Source organism: Jaculus jaculus, chromosome 5 (assembly GCF_020740685.1).
Source record: "Jaculus jaculus isolate mJacJac1 chromosome 5, mJacJac1.mat.Y.cur, whole genome shotgun sequence".
Taxonomy (NCBI): Eukaryota; Metazoa; Chordata; class Mammalia; order Rodentia; family Dipodidae; genus Jaculus; species Jaculus jaculus.
The window spans coordinates 173,333,943-173,353,807 of record NC_059106.1 but is presented as its reverse complement, the minus strand read 5'-3'; the positions used below and the strand labels follow the sequence as shown (position 1 = coordinate 173,353,807).

At 42.8% G+C, this 19,865-nt stretch overlaps 2 protein-coding genes across 2 annotated transcripts; one reads left to right on the top strand and one right to left on the bottom strand.

Annotated features, from left to right (window-relative positions):
- Window positions 1–2: 2 nt before the first annotated feature.
- Trmt61b (tRNA methyltransferase 61B) lies at window positions 3–19,329 on the bottom strand. The gene is given in 9 exon segments (XM_045149223.1): window positions 3–46; window positions 135–212; window positions 666–725; window positions 728–876; window positions 1,611–1,662; window positions 1,665–1,697; window positions 11,187–11,381; window positions 18,739–19,203; window positions 19,311–19,329. Coding segments are annotated over 9 exon segments (1,095 nt in total).
- LOC123460808 (uncharacterized protein C9orf85 homolog) lies at window positions 4,436–5,091 on the top strand. Its single transcript, XM_045150295.1, has one exon. The coding sequence runs from the start codon at window positions 4,465–4,467 to the stop codon at window positions 4,915–4,917; it is 453 nt and encodes a 150-aa protein (XP_045006230.1). The 5' UTR covers window positions 4,436–4,464; the 3' UTR covers window positions 4,918–5,091.
- Window positions 19,330–19,865: the final 536 nt, after the last annotated feature.

The following is a 19,865-nucleotide window of genomic DNA, read 5'->3' as shown; positions in this document are numbered from 1 at the left end:
GCTCAGTTAAGTTGTGGTTTGAACTTCCTCAACTTGACAAGAAAAGCTAATTTAAAAGAGAGAAAAAATAAGGTCATTACATTACATTAATTAGAAGAAAAAGCAAAATTTAATCTGCCCAAAACCATATGCACCTGTATGGCCAGTTTGCCAGTGTGCAGGCCCAGCAATGTAGGGAAATGATCCATATGGAAAACAAGAATTTGATTCTTCTGTAACAGAATAAAATTCACTCTATATACTACATCAAATATTTTATAATCTATTTACAAAAGCTTAGTTTTAAACTATAAGCTCTTTCTCAGATCTTTTTACTATTTGTTTTGAAGCTACTTTCCAGTTATTGTACAAAAACAGTTTGTCAGTGATTACATAGTAATCTTATGTATAATAATCAAATAAATAAACCTTTCTCATAAGTGGATATCCTAAATAATGTGCAAATAAAGCAAAGACTTAAACTTCGTTCTTTGAAGAATTTACCTTAAGAGTTTACCACTTTAAGAGTTACCTTGTGCAATTAATTTAAGAGAATAGGAAAATACTGTAATTTCTATATTTAAAAAAATATTTTCATTATTTATTGGTCAACACACTCAGGAATGCACTATATCTGTTATCACAAACACTTACACAAAATAAAGTGGAAGCTCACCGCAGTCATTGAAACACTTCACCTTCAATTCCAGTTTCTTTTCCAGAGTGTAACACAGAATCTGTGTTGGTTTGGGGTTGACATTTTGAGGTAAGATTCCATTTTTCTGTTTTGCAAGGCACACCAGCCAATCCCCGACAGTGAGCTTGCTTATCCTCTCACAGGAGAGATCAAGTGCACAGGTGCGGATTCCATCTAAGAGCTCAATCACCTGTGTGATGCTGGCAGGAAAGTGAACCATGCATTTTACATTTCCACCAAAATAAAAACTGCATGTTCACTTCAGGTTCATTTTTTAAAAATGTTCATTCAGGGTCTGGAAAGATGGCCCAGCAGCTAAGGCATTTGCTTACAAAGCCTGACAGCCTGGGTTCAATTCCCCAGTATCCATGTAAAGAGAGATGCATAAAGTGGAGTATGTGTCTGGAGTTCCTTTGTATTGGCAAGAAGCCCTGGTATACCCATTCTCTCTCTCTATTTCTACTTGAAAATAATAAATTATTAAAAAAAAAAAAAAAAAAGCTCAGCCAGGTGTGGTGGCACACACCTTTAATCCCAGCACTTGGGAGGCAAAGGTAAGAGGATCTCCATGAGTTTGAGGCCACCCTGAGACCACACAGTGAATTCCAGGTCAGCCTGGTCTAGAGTGAGACCTAACCTTGAAAAAACAAAACAAGAAAAACTGTTCTATTGAGCATTGGAGACAAGGAAGACTGCTCCAAGTTCAAGGCCAGCCTGAACTACATGGTGAGTTCCAGACTACCATGGGCTACAGAGTTAATACCCCCATTTCAAAGAAATGTGTGGGAGCTATATTTAAAAATCACAAAGAAAAACAGCCTGGGGATGTAGCTCAGTAATCAAGCTTATGACGAGGATGGCAAGGCTCTGGACATGACTCCCAGCACCACACAGCCCCTGCCACAGCTCACATGCAAACCCACCCGTGACTCACTTTGCCAGGTATGCAGCACACACAGCACCTTGTTCAAGACTTGGGCACAAAAAGGCAAAGCAACTTGAGGATTTAACATGCCCAAAGCTACCCGGCAGGGAGAAAGAACTGGATCCATCTGATTACTGATAATAGTAATGTTATGGTGAAATGAGACTTTTGGAAAGGAATCATCTAGTTATTTCATTTTTTAAATATAGACAATAATATTATTATAATTTTTATATATAATTAATAATGTTATTAATTATAATTAAAATTTAAATGGGATAGAATGAGACCCTACCTCGAATAAACAAAAAAGTAAATCCAGACAAAGTAGCAGATAAGGTAACATTCACAATTGGATATTAACAATTAACAATAATAATGTTTATTATTGTACAGTTTGTTACAATACTTGACTATACATAAAAATCAATGGTTTATATCTTGAACTTGGCAATGTTAATATAAGAACCTTTCTTTGGCTATATACATGAATGGCTATGTACATGAATACAAAGATTCCTGTATTATCTGTATTGCTAAGTGTAAGCCATGCAATTACAACATAAAAAACAGAACATCTTGAATTGCTGTTTTAAAAACAAGTGCTTTTGGTCAGCTTTGACAATAGAAATTCACATTATTGCTGGGTGTGGTGGTGTACACCTTTAATCCCAGCACTCAGGAGGCTAAGGTAGGAGGATTGTTGTGAGTTCAAGGGCACTCTGAGACTACATAATAAATTCCAGGTCAGCCTGAGCTAGAGCAAGACCCAACTCTGAAAAACCAAAAAAAAAAAAAAGAAATTCACGGGATATGATGGCACATGCCTTTAATCCCAGCACTCAGGAGGCAGGGGAGAATCACTGTGAGTTCGAGGCCTGTCTGAGACTACATAGTGAATTCCAGGTCAGCCTGGGCTACAGAGAGACCCTTCCTTGAAAAAATATGAAAAAAAAGCACATTATTGCTGGGTGTGGTGGTATATGCTTGTATCTTAGCACTCAGGAGGCTGAGGCAGTATTTATGTGTTTAAGGCCAGCCTGGGCTATATAACAAGACTCTGTTGCAAACAAAAGGGAAAATAATTTCAAAAATTCAGGCTGGAGCCAGGCATGGTGGTGCACAAGCTTAATCACAGCACTTGGGAGGCAGAGATAGGAGGATTATCATGAATTTGATGGCTAAGTGGTTAAGGCACTTGCCTGTGAAGACTGAGGACCCAGGTTCAATTCCTCAGTACCCACATAAGCCAGATGGACAAGGTGGTGCATGCATCTGAAGTACATTGGCAGTAGCTGGAGGCCCCGATGTGTCCATTCTCTCTATGCCTCTCTCCCTCTTTCTCTGTGTTTGCAAATAAATACATAAATATTTTTAAAAATAAATCAGGGCCGGGTGGTGGTGGCACACGCCTTTAATCTCAGGACTCTGGTGGCAGAGGTAGGAGGATCACGGAGAGTTCGAGGCCACCCTGAGACTACATAGTGAGTTCCAGGTCAGCCTGGGCTAGAGCAAGACCCTTCCTTGAAAAACCAATAAATAAATTACAGCTGGAGAAATGGCTCAGCAATTAAGGTGCTTGCCTGCAAAATCTAAGGACTAGAGTTTGATTCCCAGGTACCTGTGTAAAGCCAGATGCACAAGGTGGTGCATGTAGTTGGAATTCATAAGCAGTGGCAAAAGGCCCTGACTGTTCTCTGCCTCTCTAATAAATACAATTTTTAAAAATAAAAAAAGATCCCAAATAAGTTCAGTAAATGAATGAAATGAATGATTGTAATTTTCAAATAATTAAAAACAAAAGTAAATTCTAGCAGGGAGTGGTGGTACACACCTTTAATCCTAGCATTAGTAGGCTGAGGTAGGAGGATCCCTGTGAATTCAATGCCAGCCTAGAACTACTGAATGAGTCCCAGGCTAGAGTGAGACCCTACCTTGAAGAAACAAATAAAAAAAGTAAATCCAAGGACTGAGATGGCTTAGTGGTTGAGGCAGTTGCCCGAGAAGCCTAAGGACTCCTAATCCTCCAGATCCCACATAGCCGGATTCACCAGTGACGCAAGTATGCAATGTCACGCATGCCCACAAGGGGTCGCACGCATCTGGAGTTTGTTCACAGCAGCTGAAAGATCCTGACGTGCCCATATTCTCTCTCTTCCTCTTTCTGTCTCAAAATAAAATTAAAAAAAAAAAAAACGAACTTGAAGAAACTGTATATCCAGACAAAATAGAAAATAAGGTAACATCTACAGTTAGATAACTGTTGGCATGTTTACTTGCTAAGTTACAAATTGATTTTTAAAATGTTAGAAAGCAGAAAAGAGATATAGCTCAATGGTAGGTACTTGCCCAGAATGTGTGAAGTCTTAGGTTTGATCCCAATTAGCACCACCAAAAACAAAACCAGCAGTAACAAAAAACAAGTGCAAGGGTCAAGGGACATCACTTATTACTAATTTATTCACCAAACACCTGTTACATGCCAAGCATGTTGCTAAGTGGTTAGGATGTGATGAGAGCTTACACTCCATGGTATTCATGAGAACTGACATCCTAATAAATGGATAAAGAAAAATCCAATATACAGCTGGGTGTGGTGGTAGCACGTGCCTATAAACTCAGCACTTGGGATGTGGAAGGAGGAGGGTCAGGAATTCAAGGTCCTGCATGGCTACATAATCTGAGGCCAGCCTTGGCTACATGAGACCCTGACTCAAGGAGCTGGGGAGATGACTCAGTGGTTAAAGGCACCTGCCTGCAAAGCTTGCTGGTCCGGGGTTCAATGCCCCAGTACCCATACAAAGCCAGACACAAAAAGTGCAAGTATGGCACTTCTTTCTCTGCCTAGACGCTGGTCACGGCTATGAGTTCCCAGAAAGGCAACGTGGCTCGTTCCAGACCTCAGAAGTACCAGAATACTTTTTCCTTCAAAAATGACAAGTTTGATAAGAGTGTTCAGACCAAGAAAATTAACGCAAAACTTCATGATGGAGTATGTCAGCGGTGCAAAGAAGTTCTTGAATGGCATGTAAAATACAGCAAATACAAACCATTGTCAAAACCTAAAAAATGTGTTAAATGTTTACAAAAGACAGTGAAGGATTCTTACCACATAATGTGTAGACCATGTGCCTGTGAACTTGACATTTGTGCAAAAGGTGGAAAGAAAGAAGACATTGTTATTCCGTTTGATAAAGAACAAGAAATAGAAAATAATGACAACAATCCAAGTTCCAGTCGTAGAAGCCACAAAAGACCTGATGATGATGATGGTTTGGAGTTTGATATTGATGACGACAGTCAAGGAACAGATTGATTCACTAGTAAAAGTTATGCTGAGAATGTGAATTGCTAACCAACATGTATTTTTGAGTGGTTCACCAAAAATACTGTGAAATCCTAGTGAAGAGACTAGTGAAAATTGATACCTCTCCAATATAAATTTTGTATAACTTGAATGATTATTAAACTTTTATCCAGTTTTCCATGACAGCTTTAGAAATTGCATCTGCTAAGCCAGCCGTGGTGGCGTGCACACCTTTAATCCCAGCACTCGGGAGGCAGAGGTAGGAGGATCGCCGTGAGTTCGAGGCCACCCTGAGACTACATAGTGAATTCCAGGTCTGCCTGGGCTAGAGTGAGACCCTTCCTCAAAAAAACAAAAAACAAACAAAAAAAAATTGCATCTGCTTTAACTCTGGTCATATATTCATCTGCTGGAATACATATTGTGGTTTTATAATATAATATATGGGAATTATTTAGGAAAATATTTCTAGTTTCAAACTAAATAAGATTCAGAATTAGTAATCATATCGGAACTATCTTATGTCAAAATAAGGTACCTTTCAATGCACTGATCTTGAGTATATGGGCCACTTAGCAAAAGTCCCTTATGTACATCTTGTTACCAAACAAAACCATTTTTTTTATAGTCATGCTTAGGAAGTATATAACAATTTTTTTCAAAAATATTCTTACATACTATATTTTATTGTTTTTACCATTTCCATTGTAAAATATAACCAGAAAAAATGTATCCAATTTATACATGTAGTTTAATAATTACAAAAGAAAATCCATGCATTTGCATTCAGATAAAGAAACTGCCAATATCTGAAACTTTCACAGGGTTGTCTCTCCTCACAAGCTTACTCTTCCCAGAATTGACACCATCCTAGGCTTATCATTTTACTACCATGCCTCTGCTTCTAAACAATATAAATTAACTTTGTGTGATTATGGAAATCTTAATTTTAGTTTTTAAAAGATCCCCATGTATTAGTGTATTACTGTGTTGTCCTTGTCTCAGTAGACGGAGAGAGGTGTGTGTGTGTGTGTGTGTGTGTGTGTTTGTATACACACGTGCATTTGCTGCACCACATGAGAATAAGTGTGAGCATTGTTTTTAGATATTAAATGAACAGACTTTAATGTTACTTTGCATCTCCTTTCATTGTTATAAATTTTTGGAGACAGATCCATGTTGTTACAAAGGGTATAATTTGCTCATTTTGAGTTGACATTATCCTAATGCAAAAGGGAAATTATAATGAAGTTCACTATTGCATACAGTACTGGTGTGAGTGTTGTTATGCAAGTCTGTTGGCGCATCTGTGCAGTTGTGTTTGACATGTGTTTGTCAGCAGTGAAACAATCCGACGTCTGCACCTTCAACTTCACTGCATAGTGTGAAACTTACCAGCAGTGCTGGCCCCCCCTCACACTGTTCCCCACTGTCAGCAACCTGCAAGACTTTTCATGTTCTTGAGTCCTTTCTGATACTAAGTATCAGAATTTTATATGTATGCCAATTGATAAATATAAAATTCTAATGTATGTAGCAACATCTGTTTGCTAATTTATATATCCATAATTATTAATCAGCCTGATTCCTTTTATGTTTATTGATTATATGATTTTGTTAATACACTATAGTACTGAATATTTTCTTAACTATAACTTATTTTAGAAATTCATGCTGGAATATTTCAGTGTGTAATGTCAATTTACTCTAAAAATTTTAGTGTAAGAAAAGTAATTATTAGATATATGAAATTAAATATATTAATAATTACTGTGTAATATTGCAGTGTATACTATCACTTTAATAAAATATTTTCATGTAAATAAAATAAGTAAAGACAAAAAAAAAAAAGTGCAAGTACCTGGTGTTCGTTTGCACCAGCAAGAGACCCTGACTCAAAACAAAGCCAAAGAGTAAGTGTACAGGCCAAAAGGCAGTAAAGTGAGATGAAGAGCCGTACAGTTACACAGCAGAGCAAGGCTGGTGATAATACGGGGAAGAGAAGTGCAAGTCAAGACAAAGGGCACACGTGTTCCAGGCAGAGAAGACAGCGGACAGGAATACTCTGAGGACAGCCCTGTTCCTGCACTGGCCAAACACAGGGGACATGGTAAGCGCTGAGATGGGATGGATGCAGTGGGGATTGAGGGAAGCAGACTGCTTATCTTGCAGACGTTAGCTTTTCTCAGAAAGGGGAAACCACCAGCAATTTTAAAGCCTGACATGATTGTCTTCTTTCTGCAGATGGTCTGAGAATGGGCTGGTATATGTAGAACCTAATATAAACCTTATCTCTGTCAGCTTTGAAAACTACCTGGTTGCTAGACAGAGCACACAGAGGCACTGGAGAGCTCTCAGAAGTGGACCCTGCCTGGGAACTGCAGGACCACCTGACATACAAGGAAGCCTTGACAGAAGTCTCTGGTTGTTCGAGTTTAGACATTGAAATCCCTTGCTTTGATCCGGGCTGCTTACCTCCCAAAGCTTCCTTCTGGGCCTTCTCTACCTGGTCTGAAGTAAGTTATGGGCAAAACAATCACAGGGCTTAGTTCTACAAACAATCTGTTGGGGAACATGGTTTGAGTCAGGTGTTCCCATAAACTCACGTGTTCTGGATCCAGATCCCCAGCTGATGGCAATTTGGGAAGTGGAGCCTTGCTGGAGGTGTGTTGCTGGGCGGTGGACCTTGGTGGTTTATTAGCCCTAGCTTGCCAGTGTTTGGCACACTCTTCTGCTGCTGTTGTCTACCTGATGTTGGCCAGGAGGTGATGTTCAGCCTCTGCTCATGCCATGTTTTCCCCTGCCATCACCAAAATAAACCCTTTCCTCTCTCCCCCAAGCTCCTTCGCTGTGTCTGCCAGCACTTGGGCTGGCAGGAGTATGAGCAGTTCCATAAGAGATAGACGATAGGAAGGATGAGTCAGACTCTGAGGGTCTCAGCGAAAGACTCCTTACTGGTTTTTCTGCAGAATGATCAGAATTCTGCTTCAGGAAGAACAATGTACTGATGAGAGTAATGGACTGGAATAGGGAAGGTCCAGGAAATTAAACGAGCTAGGAAAGATACAGTCAAGAGTAAGAACAATCAACTAGGAAAACACTAACTAGAAAGCTGGTGGGACATGAAAAGATATTTGTTTAATATATACCTTTGACCTTTGCATAGGCAGCTACTTCAAGCAACACTTTCACCAACTGACAATCTTTAAAGACTTTCTTATATAAATGTAATTTTTCAAAATATTTTTATTTATTTGAGAGAGTCAGAGAGAAAGAGAATGTATGGGCCCATCAGGGCTTCCCACCCCTGCAAACTCTAGACAGCATGCACCACTCTGCATCTGGCTTTACATGCATACCGGGAAATTCAACCCAGGGGGTCTAGCTCTGCAAGCGAGAACGTTAAAACATCGAGCGATTTCTCTAGCCCACTGTGGTGGTTTAATTCAGGTGTCCCCCCTAAACTTAGGTGTTCTAAATGCTAGGTTCCCAACTAGAATTAACTAATTGAGAATTAACGCTTCCTGGAGGCAGTGTATTGTTGGGGATAGACTTATGGGTGTTATAGCCAGCTTCACCATGTCAGTGTTTGGCACACTCTCCTATTGCTATTGTCTACCTCATGTTGGCCAGTGGGTAACGTCCACCCCCCTCTGTCATACAGTCTTTTCCCTGCCATTGTGAAGCTTCCCCTTGAGTCTATAAGGCAAAATAAACTACTTTTTCCTGCAAGTTGCTCTTGGTTGAGTAATTTCTAAAAGGAATGCGAACTTGATTGCAACACTAAAGTGGTACCAAGGAGAAGGATTGCTGCTAGATGCCTGACTGTGTGGCTTTGGCCTTTTGGAGCTGATTTTCAAGAGGAATGTGGAAGGATTTGAAACCTTGGTCTAAGAGACGCCTTGCAGTGCTTTAAGTACAGCTTCATGGACTATTCTGGTCAGAGTTGAAAGGCCTGAGTGCAGTAAGAACTATGGACTGTGAGGGTTGGCCCATGAGAGTGAGAAAGAGCTTTGTTTGGACTAGGCTAGAAGCAGTTTGAGAGGCTTGCCTGTTATGTCTGTGTCCTGAGAAGTTGTGCAGGGTTGCACTTTGTAGAAATGGACTGGTGTGAGCAGAAGGATATGGAACAAAAAAAAAATGAGATCTTTGGGCCTAAACTGCTGCCCATTCACCTGCAAATTGTTTGAGAGATTACAACCAATGAGACTGGGCCAGCTGCACTAGGGCAACAGGAAGAGTGTAGACTTTTTTTTTTTTTTTCCGAGATAGGGTCTCTAGCCCAGGCTAACCTGGAATTCTCTCTTTTCTCAGGGTGGCCTCGAACCCACAGTGACCCTCCTACCTCTGCCTCCCAAGTGCTGGGATTAAAGGTGTGTGCCACCATGCCTGATGAATATAGACTCTTTTGAAGGGGCCTGAGTGCTCAAGGAGTGTCCTGTTCTTCAAAGTCTGCTTCATTCCCCCCTGGATTAACAAATTGGCACCCTACCTGATATGGAATATAAGAAATGCAGGAAAGAGAGGGTCATTGAGTTTGCAACATGGTCTTGTGTTTTGGAAATGGTTGAATATTTCTTTGCTATGCCCAATGCCATCTTTTGCAGTATGAATGTTTATTCTGTACCATTATGGCTTTTGGGGGGTTATTTTTTGAAATTATGGCTCAGTTAAAAGATCTTGGACTATGGGGATATATAAACATCATTGAAATTGATAAAAACTATGGGCACTTTTAAAGTGGGATGGATGCATTGCATTTTACATCATGTATGGTTATCAGTTTATGGGGGCCAAAGGTGGAATGTGGTGGTTTGATTCAGGTGTCCCCTATAAACTTAGGTGTTCTGAATGCTAGGTTCCCAGCTGATGAAGATTTGGGAATAAACACCTCCTGGAAGGAGTGTATTGATGGGGGTGGGCTTATGGGTATTATAGCCAGTGTCCCCTTGCCAGTGTTTGGTACACTCTCCTGTTGCTATTGTCCACCTGGTGTGGGCCACGGGGTCATGTCTATCCTCTGCTCGTGCCATTGTTTTCCCTGCCATCATGGAGCTTCCCCTTGAGCCTGTAAACCAAAATAAATCTCTTTTTCCCACAAGCTGCTCTTGATTGGGCGATTTCTACCAGCTATGCGAAAATGACTGCAACACCCAGCAATGTAACTTTTTTAAAAATAATTTATTTTTATGTATTCATTTGACATAGAGAAGGAAAAGAGGCATAGAGAGAGAATGGGCACTCTGTAGCCTCCAGCCACTGCAAATGAACTCCAGAAACATTTGTTCCTTGTGCATCTGGTTTATGTGGGTCCTGGGGAATCAAACATGGGTCCTTTGACTTTGCAGGCAAGTGCCTTAACTGCTAAGCCATCTCTTCAGCACTCTTTAAAAAAAATTATTTATTCATTTAATAGAGAGAGGGAGAGAGAGAAAAATGTAACTTTAATTTGTTTTTTTGATTTTTAACATATTTTTTTGAGGCAGGGTCTCACTCTAGCCCAGGCTGACCTGGAATTTACTATGTAGTCTCAAGCTGGCCTCAAACTCATGGCAATTCTCCTACCTCTGCCACCATGCCCAACACCTTAGGTTTTTTTTTTTTTTTTTAGGGTAGGGTCTCACTCTGGTCCAGACTGACTTGGAATCAACTATATAGCCTCAGGGTAGCCTTGAACTCAAACTTTCAGCAATCCTCCAACCTCTGCCTCCCAAGTCCTGGGATTAGAGGTGTGTGCCACCACGCCCTTGCACCGTAGGTATTTTTGATTAAGCTTCCTACTTAGTCTTCAGCAGACAGAGCCCAGCAGCAGAGGGTATTAGTGGGAGTGGATCTTGAGTCCATGCCTACTAGGTGTGTTCAGAGTCAGCTCCGGCTTGAGCTCTGTCTATTTTTGTCTTTACTGTAGAGGTACAATGAGGTACGCTAGGTTCTTCTGCTTCCCCTGGAATCTGCAAGCCTAAAGTAAACCCTCTCCTCCATAAACTGCTTCTGGTCGGACATTTGCCCAGCCAAAGAAGGTATCTGGAACACCTGGAAATACTGAGCTTCACAGTGCTCAACTCTTCCTAGTTTTAGCTATTCCTATGTTCATTGATGACTTTGGCACCTGACTCAATCCCTCTCAGACCCAAATCCCACCATGTGAAAGGGTATCCAAGGAAAATATTCTTTGCAGCCCTTGAGAAACAGGGCAAACATAGACCATTATTCACACAAAGGAAGGCTGATCCTTGTGTTTTCCAGAGTCAAATGACACAGAACTCACTTTAAACAACCTACTGCATCAAGGGTTAAGGATGTTATGTCTTCAGTTGCTTCTGAAATGTCCCTATGGATAAAACTTGCACTGTCTGGCCACTCGTCTACATGGCCTGGACTCCACGAGCCATGCCACTGCTCGTGATGCTTCTTAGCCAGGCCATGGTGGTCTTTTTATATTTCACAGCTTATGACTTGTCCTTGTGATTCAACTTGAGCAAAACATAATAATAATTTATGATATTTAATTTTTTAAACTTATTTACATTTTCAAGCAGAGTGAAAAAGAGGGGGAGAGAGAGAGAAAATGGATGCACTGGCACCTCTTGCTGGGGCAAACAAATTCCAGATGTAAGTGCCACTTTGTACACCTAGCTTTACATGGGTATTGGGGAACCAGACCCACATTGTCAGGCTTTATAAGCAAGTGCCTTTAATCACTGAGCTATCGCACCAGCTAATTTATGATATCTTACAGTATTAGTTTATAAACTATCAAGAATTTATTTTACCAAAGCCCAGGCTGACCTGGCATTCACTATGTAGCCTTGAATTCAGAGTGATCCTCTTACCTCTGCCTCCCAAGTGCTGGAATTAAAGGCATGTGCCACCACACCTGGCTTAAGGAGCTGTTTTTAACACACATCATGGTTGTACTTTTCTTCTTCCTTACCAATGTTTTCACAGCAATTATGAATGTTCTGCATTCTTTTTAGCTATTACTTTCATTGATCGCTATGCCATAGTTTACTTAGCCAGTCACTTACTGATAAATGGCTAGCTTACTCTTACTCTAGCACAAACTCTTCAGTGAACATTTTTCTGCTCAAGTCTTTGTAACACAAGCCAGCTTTAAAGGATAATGCCCAAATGAAATTGTTGGCTCGGAGGGAAGGGTATGAACATGCTTTTATTTTGAAAAATAGGGAACAGTTAACTTGCAAAGAAGGGGCACCAATTCAAAATTTTCATAATGCATTAGAGCCCATTTCTCCATAACCACCACAGTAGATATCAAACTATGTAGGCGTGTCCACCTAAGAGCAAATGACAAAGTGATTACCAGTGCTGTTGCTGTCTGCTTGTTGCTTTGTGAGAGGTCTTGCTGCACAACCCAAACTAGCCTGTGCTCAGAATTCCCCTGCCTCAGCCTCCAGGATCCTGAGATTGCCTGAGTGCTGGCAATAAAGGCATAAGCCACTTACACCCAGCTCTATTGTCTTTGCTCATTTTGTTGTTTTTGACACAGGGTCTCACTGTGAAGTCCAGTCTTGCTTCAAGCTATGTAGCCCAGGCTAGCCTTGAACTTGTGGTGATCCTTCTGCTTCAGTGTCCTTCCCACATATAGGCACGTGCCCTAAAGCCCAGCTGAGTCTTTCACATAAAAGACATTTGCGTTTTATGTGGAGGTTTGCACTGTTTATCACACTGGTCCTGCACCTCCACAGGAGTACCATGCTTTAACTAGAAGCAAGCACCTTTCCACCCGCCCCTATCTAAGGTGATGTGATGGTTTGGGGCTACCCAAATCTATCATTACTGCTGAAAAGTCTAAATCCCACTATGCTTTTTGAAATTTACCTCCAGGCACAGTTATCATATTCTCAGGAAATAATATTGCATAAGATAACAAAGGGCTAGAAAAATGGTTGAGCAGTTAAGGCGCTTGTCTGTGAAGCCTAAGGAACCATGCTTGATTCCTTAATCCCCATCAGGATCTTAAACATTTTGGGGAGGGGGTTCAAGGTAGGGTTTCACTCTAGCCCTGGCTAACCTGGAATTCACTATGTAGTCTCAGGGTGGCCTCAAACTCAAAGCAATCCTCCTACCCTTGTCTCCCCAGTGCTAGGATTAAAGGCATGCACCACCACACCTGGCTTCCTCCATTTAAAAAAAAATATTTTTAAATTTTATTTATTTTACTATTATTTGAGAGAGCAACAGAGAAAGAGGCAGACAGAGAGAGAATGGGCACACCAGGGCCTCTAGTCACTGCGAACAAACTCCAGACGCATGTGCCACCTTGTACATCTGGCTTACGTGGGTCCTGGGCAATCAAACCTGGGTGCTTTTGGCTTTGCAGGCAAGCGCCTTAACCACTAAACCATCTCTTCAGCCCCATGATTTTTTAAAAAAAATGTATTTTATTTTATGAAGAGGGAAAGGGGGGAGAGGGAGAAAATGGGCATATCAAGGCCTCTAGCCACTACATATAAACTCTAGATGCATGTGTCACCATGTGCATCTGGCTTCATGGGTCCTGGGGAATTGAACCTGTGAACCTGTGTCCTTTGGCTTTTTTAAAAAAAATTTAATTATACTGTGTTTTTTTAAAAGATTTTTTTTTTTTTTTTTTTTTGGTTTTTCGAGGTAAGGTTTCACTCTAGCTCAGGCTGACCTGGAATTCACTATGGAGTCTCAGGGTGGCCTCGAACTCACGGCGATCCTCCTACCTCTGCCTCCCAAGTGCTGGGATTAAAGGCGTACGCCACCACGCCTGGCTAAAGATTTTATTTTTATTTATTAAAGACAGAGGGAGGGAGGAAGAGAGAGTGAGAATGGGTGTGCCAGGGCCTATAGCTACTGCAAATGAACTCCAGACACGTGACCCCTTGTGCATCTGGCGAACATGGGACTTGGAGAATTGAACTGTGGTCCTCAGGCTTCACAGGCATACGCCTAAACCACTAAATCATCTCTCCAACCCTCCTTTGGCTTTTAAGGCAAGTGACTTAACTGCTAGGCCATCTCTCCAGCCCACTGTTTTTGTTTCTTGAGACAGCTCGTAAGTAGTCTCTGCTGGCTTGAAGCTTGCTGTGCAGCTGAGCATAGCCTTCAGCTCCTCATGCTCTTGCCTCCATCTCCTGAGTCCTGCATTGCAGGTATCCTACACAGCCAGCAGTGACTTCCTCAGTAACATGGTAACTCATCTATGTTGAACATCACCTAAAACCTTAACAGTACCTAGATCATCCTACTATGTGATAACCCTCCTCCTATATTCTCTTGCCCACAGTGAGCATATTATTCCATAATATGGCAAATGTACACTAAGATGAATACAATAATGTTCAGAGCAGCACTATTTGCAATATCCAACTCAAATGTCTATCAACAGTAGAATAAACTGTGACTTATTAATTAAATAAACCCGATGTGATGACATATGCCTATAATCCCAGCATTCAAGGTCAGCTTCACAGCAAGTTAGAGACCATCCTGGGCTACACAAGGCTCTGTCCCAAAGCAGTAATAACAGCAAATCACCTCTCCACCTTTGGCCACCACGTACACTATAAAGTAAAGAACTAAGTGAGGCACAGTGGCACCGGCACTTGGAAGGCAAAAGTAGGAGGATCACTGTGAGTTCGAGACCAACCTGGGATTAGCATGAATGCCAGGTCAGCCTTGGGCTAGAGTAAGACCCTACCTTCAAAGAAAGAAAGGAAAGGAAAGAAGGAAGGAGGGAGGGGAGGGAGGAAGGAAGAAAGGAAGGAAGGAAGAAAAAAGAAAGAAAGAGAGAGATAAAGAAAGAAGAAAAGGAGAGAGAGAGAGAATGAATGGACAGGGTTAGGACTAGCTGTGAAGGAAGTAGCCAGATACCAAAGCACACATGCAGTATGATTCCATACTGCACAGATGCACAAGGAGTTCACGCGTCTGGAGTTCGTTTGCAGTGACTAAAGGCCCTGGTGCGCCCATTCTCTCTTTCTCCCCATCTGCCTCTCTCTCTCTCAAATAAATAAATAAATAAAATATTTAAAAGGTGGCTTTTTTTTTTTTTTTTTAGAAATGATTAACTTTTAGAATTGTATTGGTCTGGGGACAGCAGTGCCTAGCATGTATAAGGCCAAATTTCAATCCACAGCATTGAAAGAAGCCAATAAACAAATAAAACAAACTATTAGAAACATATCAGTACTCTGCCTCCCGAGGACTGGGATTAAAGACATGTACCAGCACATTCACAAACATATGCATGCGTAAGTTTTATTTGAGAGAGGAGAGGCAGAGAGAGAATATGGATGTGTCAGAGCCTCCAGCCACTACATATGAACTCCAGGTGCATGTTCCACCTTGTACATCTGGTTTACGTGGGTACTGGGGAATCAAACCTGGTTCCTTTGGCTTTGCAGGCAAGTGCCTGAACCTCTAAGCCATCTCTCCAGCCCACATTTACACTTTTTTTTTTTTTTTTTTTTTTTGGTTTTTCCAGGTAGGGTCTCACTCTAGCCCAGGTGGACCTGGAATTCACTATGGAGTCTCAGCGTGGCCTCAAACTCACGGCGATCCTCCCACCTCTGCCTCCCGAGTGCTGGGATTAAAGGCGTGAGCCACCACGCCCGGCCACATTTACACTTTTTATCAGAACTGAAATACAATAAATTACAGAGGAAATTTACTGAAACAATAAAGAAAATCCTGTCTGTCTTTTTAAAAGGTGGCTTTTGGGGCTGGTGAAATGGCTTAGTGGTAAACATTTGCCTGTGAAGTCTGAGGACTCCAGTCTGATTCCCCAAGACCCACGTAAGCCAGATGCACAAGGAGTTCACGCGTCTGGAGTTCGTTTGCAGTGACTAAAGGCTCTGGTGCGCTCATTCTCTCTTTCTCCCCATCTGCCTCTCTCTCTCTCAAATAAATAAATAAATTAAGTATTTAAAAGGTGGCTTTTTTTTTTTTTTTTTTAGAAATGATTAACTTTTAGAATTGTATTGGTCTGGGGACAGCAGTGCCTAGCATGTATAAGGCCAAATTTCAATCCACAGCATTGAAAGAAGCCAATAAATAAATAAAACAAACTATTAGAAACATATCAGAAGGTCCCACTTCCAAGCACTATAATTGAAAAATTGTGTTAATACAAGAATATTATGGATAATAGTAATAAGTGGAAAGCAAACTTCACTAAAACGTTAACATATGCCAGACTTCTCTAAGTGTACAAACTGTTTTCCACACATTTCTTAAAGACATTTTTTGAGAGAGAAAATGGGCACCAGGGCCTCTTGCTGCAAACAAACTCCAGACACATGGGCCACCTTGTGCATCTGGCTTTATATGGGTAGTGGGGAATCAAACCTGGGTCCCTTTCGCTTTGCCAGCAAATGCCTTAACTGCTGAGCCATCTACCCAGCCCCATTTTCTTATTTCACCAGGATAGAGTGATGATCTCCATCACAGAGATGAGAAAGGACTGGGGCTGTGGTGGCAGAGTAAGTTTTCCTAGCATGCTGGAGGCCCTGGGTTTGATCTCTCCTATCACTACTGCCAACTCCCCGGCAAGAGGATGAGGAATCAGTTACCTTGCCCAATGTCATGCTAAGCCTGTAAAGACCTTGTTATTGAACTTTATATTACACCAGTCAGTGAATTTCAAATATCAACATTGATTTCAACAGTCTCACAATACCAAATCTTTCGGTTACTAATAAGCAGAGTGTCTTAAACTGAATGTGGTGATGGGCACCTGTAATCTCACCACTCAGGAGGTAGAGACAAGAGAATCTCAAGTTCAAGGGCATCCTTGGTTATATAGCCAGAGACCCTACCTTAAAACACACACACACACACATCTAATAGTGTTTTGAACTTTTTATTACCAACCTCCATTCATGTACACAACATACCCTGATCATAATCACATCCTACACCCTCCTTTAACCCCCAGTTTTGTCAATTTTTTTTTCTGGAAAAAAATTGCTTGTGAAAATTCTAACAGGAAGTTCCTAGTTTCCTGTCCAGTCAAAACTGTAAACTTTTTGAAAAATTATTTGACAGAGAAAGAGGGAGAGAGACAATGGACACATCAGGGCCTCCAGCCACTGCAAACAAACTCCAGACACGTGCGCTACCATGTGCATCGGGCTAACATGGGTCCTGGGGAATCGAACCTGGGTCCTTTGGCTTTGTAGGCAAACACCTTGACTGCTAAGCCATCCCTCCAACCCAAAACTGCAAACTTCTGTGTGTGTGTGTGTGTGTGTGTGTGTGTGTGTGTGTATCAGCAGGAACTCTCTTTGTTGTTGTTGTTTTAGTTTTTCCCAGGATCTCTTGATGCTACAAAGGAATGCCTTTCTGGCTTTATGTGGGTAGCTGGGTAATTTGCAACTATCGAGCCATCTCCATAGCCCAAATCTGTAAATTAAATACAGCTTTGATTATGAAAGTAAATATTTAACAGGTGTAATTGTCTATTAAAAGCCTAATTGGGACCGGACGTGGTGGCACACACCTTTAATCTCAGCACTCAGGAGGCAGAGGTACGAGGATCAGCAGTTAAAAGCTGCTTGCTTGCAAAGTCTGATGGCAGGTTTGATTCCCCAATTCCCACGTGAAGACAAAGGCACATGGCGGCACATCTGGGTTTGCAGCATGAGAGGCTCTGGCGTGTCCTTGCCCTTTCTTTCATTCTCTCTCTGCGTGCAAATATGTAAAGTTGTTTAGGCAGGTGTGGTGGTGCAGCACACCTTTAGTCCCAGTACTTGGAAGGTTGAGGTAGAATTGCTGAGTTTGAGGGAAGCCTGGGGTTACAAAATGAATTCCAGGCCAGTCTAGGTTAGAGTGAGAATCTACCTGGGGGGAATAAAACACGTTTCTAAGTGGTGTTGGTCAAAGTCATATTTCCTGCAGCCATTATGGGGAAGACAGAAAGAAGAGTCCAGCACCTAGCAAGTCTGGTATTTAAATTCCTCCCTAGATCAGAATATTGATTTTATTTGTTGCAGATGTGAAAGCAAAAAGTATACTAAAGCTCTTTACATAAAACCTGACAGAACATAACCACTCTTGTCTAGTGGGAGGACAAGTCATCTATTATGACCAGGTTGAGAAAAATCCAAGGTAAAAGAATAGATGTTTTTGAAAAATATTTTGGCTGCTTTTTAACATTTATTTATTTGTGAGAGACAAACAGGTAGAGAGAGAAAATGGGCACGTCAGGGTCTCCAGCCACTGCAAAGGAACTCCAGAACCATGCACCACCATGTGCATCTGGCTTACATGGGTACTGGGGAATCGAACATGGATCCTTAGGCTTTGCAGGCAAGCGACTTAACCGCTAAGCCAGCCCTACTTTTGCTACTTTAATATATTTTTTCTCTAAATGTAAAAGCATGCCACTACATGTCTTTTTGGTTTTTCGAGGTAGGGTCTCACTCTGGCCCAGGCTGGCCTGAAATTCACTATGTGGCCTCGAACTCTCAGTGATCCTCCTACCTCTGCCCCCTAAATGCTGGGATTAAAGGCGTGCGCCACCACCCCGGCTTTTTGTTTTATTTTGTTTTTGAGATAAGGTTTCACCCTAGCCCAGGCTGACCTGGAATTCACTGTGTATTATCCGGGGGACCTGGAACTCACAGCGACCCTCCTACCTTGCCCCCCCCCCAAGTACTGGGATTAAAGGCGTGTGCCACCGCGCCTGGCTTGTCATTGGATTTTGCTCTGTAGGGCCAGGGACTAAACTGTGGCGGGAGTCCGCTTTCAGGCACTACACAGCCTTCGTGGCCCTCAAGTCAGGGTGGCGGTGACCACCCAAACGAGACCTGCCCAAGACCAGGCACTCGGGCGCACTGTCGTTCCCGGAAGACGCCAGCGCCGCCGAGCCTCGCACGACGGCGGCGCCTCCACCTGCGGCACCGAGCCGCTTCCCGTCGGGGTCGCCGCGAGGCCGGGGCGCCGCGGCAGTGACCGTGCCCGCGTCCCACGTGCTGAACGGTTTCTTCAGCCCAGCCTCCCTCCTGCCCACCTCGGCCCGGAAGGCTCCCTGGGGCGCCGCGGAGGACCTGCCCACCGCGGGGACCGGCGGCTTCCGGGGACGCGGACAGGACGGGGCGAGGGCGCCTGGGCGCTGGGACCGAGCCCCGGACCGGCGCGAGCAGCACGGAAGCGGACGACGCCCCGCCGCCTCCCCAAGCGCCCACGCCGCCGCCAGCAAGCCGCCCTGCGCAGGCGCGGCCGCAAGAGTGACGCAGCTGCGCGCGCGCCCCGAAGGGAGCGGTGGGCGGAGCCACAGGCAGCTATGCGGGGCGGGGTTGGCTAAGGCCCGCGCGAGGGGCGTGGCCTAGTCTCCCGTGGGTCCGGTGTCGGCCTCCGCCCCCTAGCCGCTGAGAAAAATCTTACGGCTCAGCGGTTAAGGCGCTTGCCTGCGCAGCAACGACCCATGCTCTGCTCTCCAGATCCCAGCTAAGCCAGACGCAGAGCAGTGAGGCACGCGCAAGGTTGCCCATGCCCACTAAGTTGTTCAAGCATCTGGAGTTTGATGGCAGTGGCTGAGGTCCTGGCATGCCAATTCTGTCTCTTAAAATTTTTTTTAAAAAGTGTGTCACTGCAGGAAGCCAAGCGCCACATGTTCTCTCTCATATGTGGATCCTAGCTACAGATGATTGGGCTTCTGCGTGAGAAGGAAAATACTTAGTAGCAGAGGCCAGTAAGTTAAAAAGGGGACATAAAGGGAAGAGAAAGGAAGGGAGGAGGGTACTTAATAGGTTGATATTGCATATATGTAAGTACAATGATTGAGATGGGGAGGTAATACCATGGAGAATGGAATTTCAAAGGGGAAAGTGTGGGGAGGGGGAGGGAGGGTATTACCATGGGATATTTTTTATAATCATGGAAAATGTTAATAAAAATTGTGAAAAAAAATAATTTTTTTAAAAAGTGTGTCACTGTGGGCAGCCCTTGAGATAGGATAGCCT

Bases quoted from the DNA above. Each gene is read 5' to 3' on its own strand.
- LOC123460808 (XM_045150295.1), top strand. From the start codon at position 4,465: ATGAGTTCCCAGAAAGGCAACGTGGCTCGTTCCAGACCTCAGAAGTAC.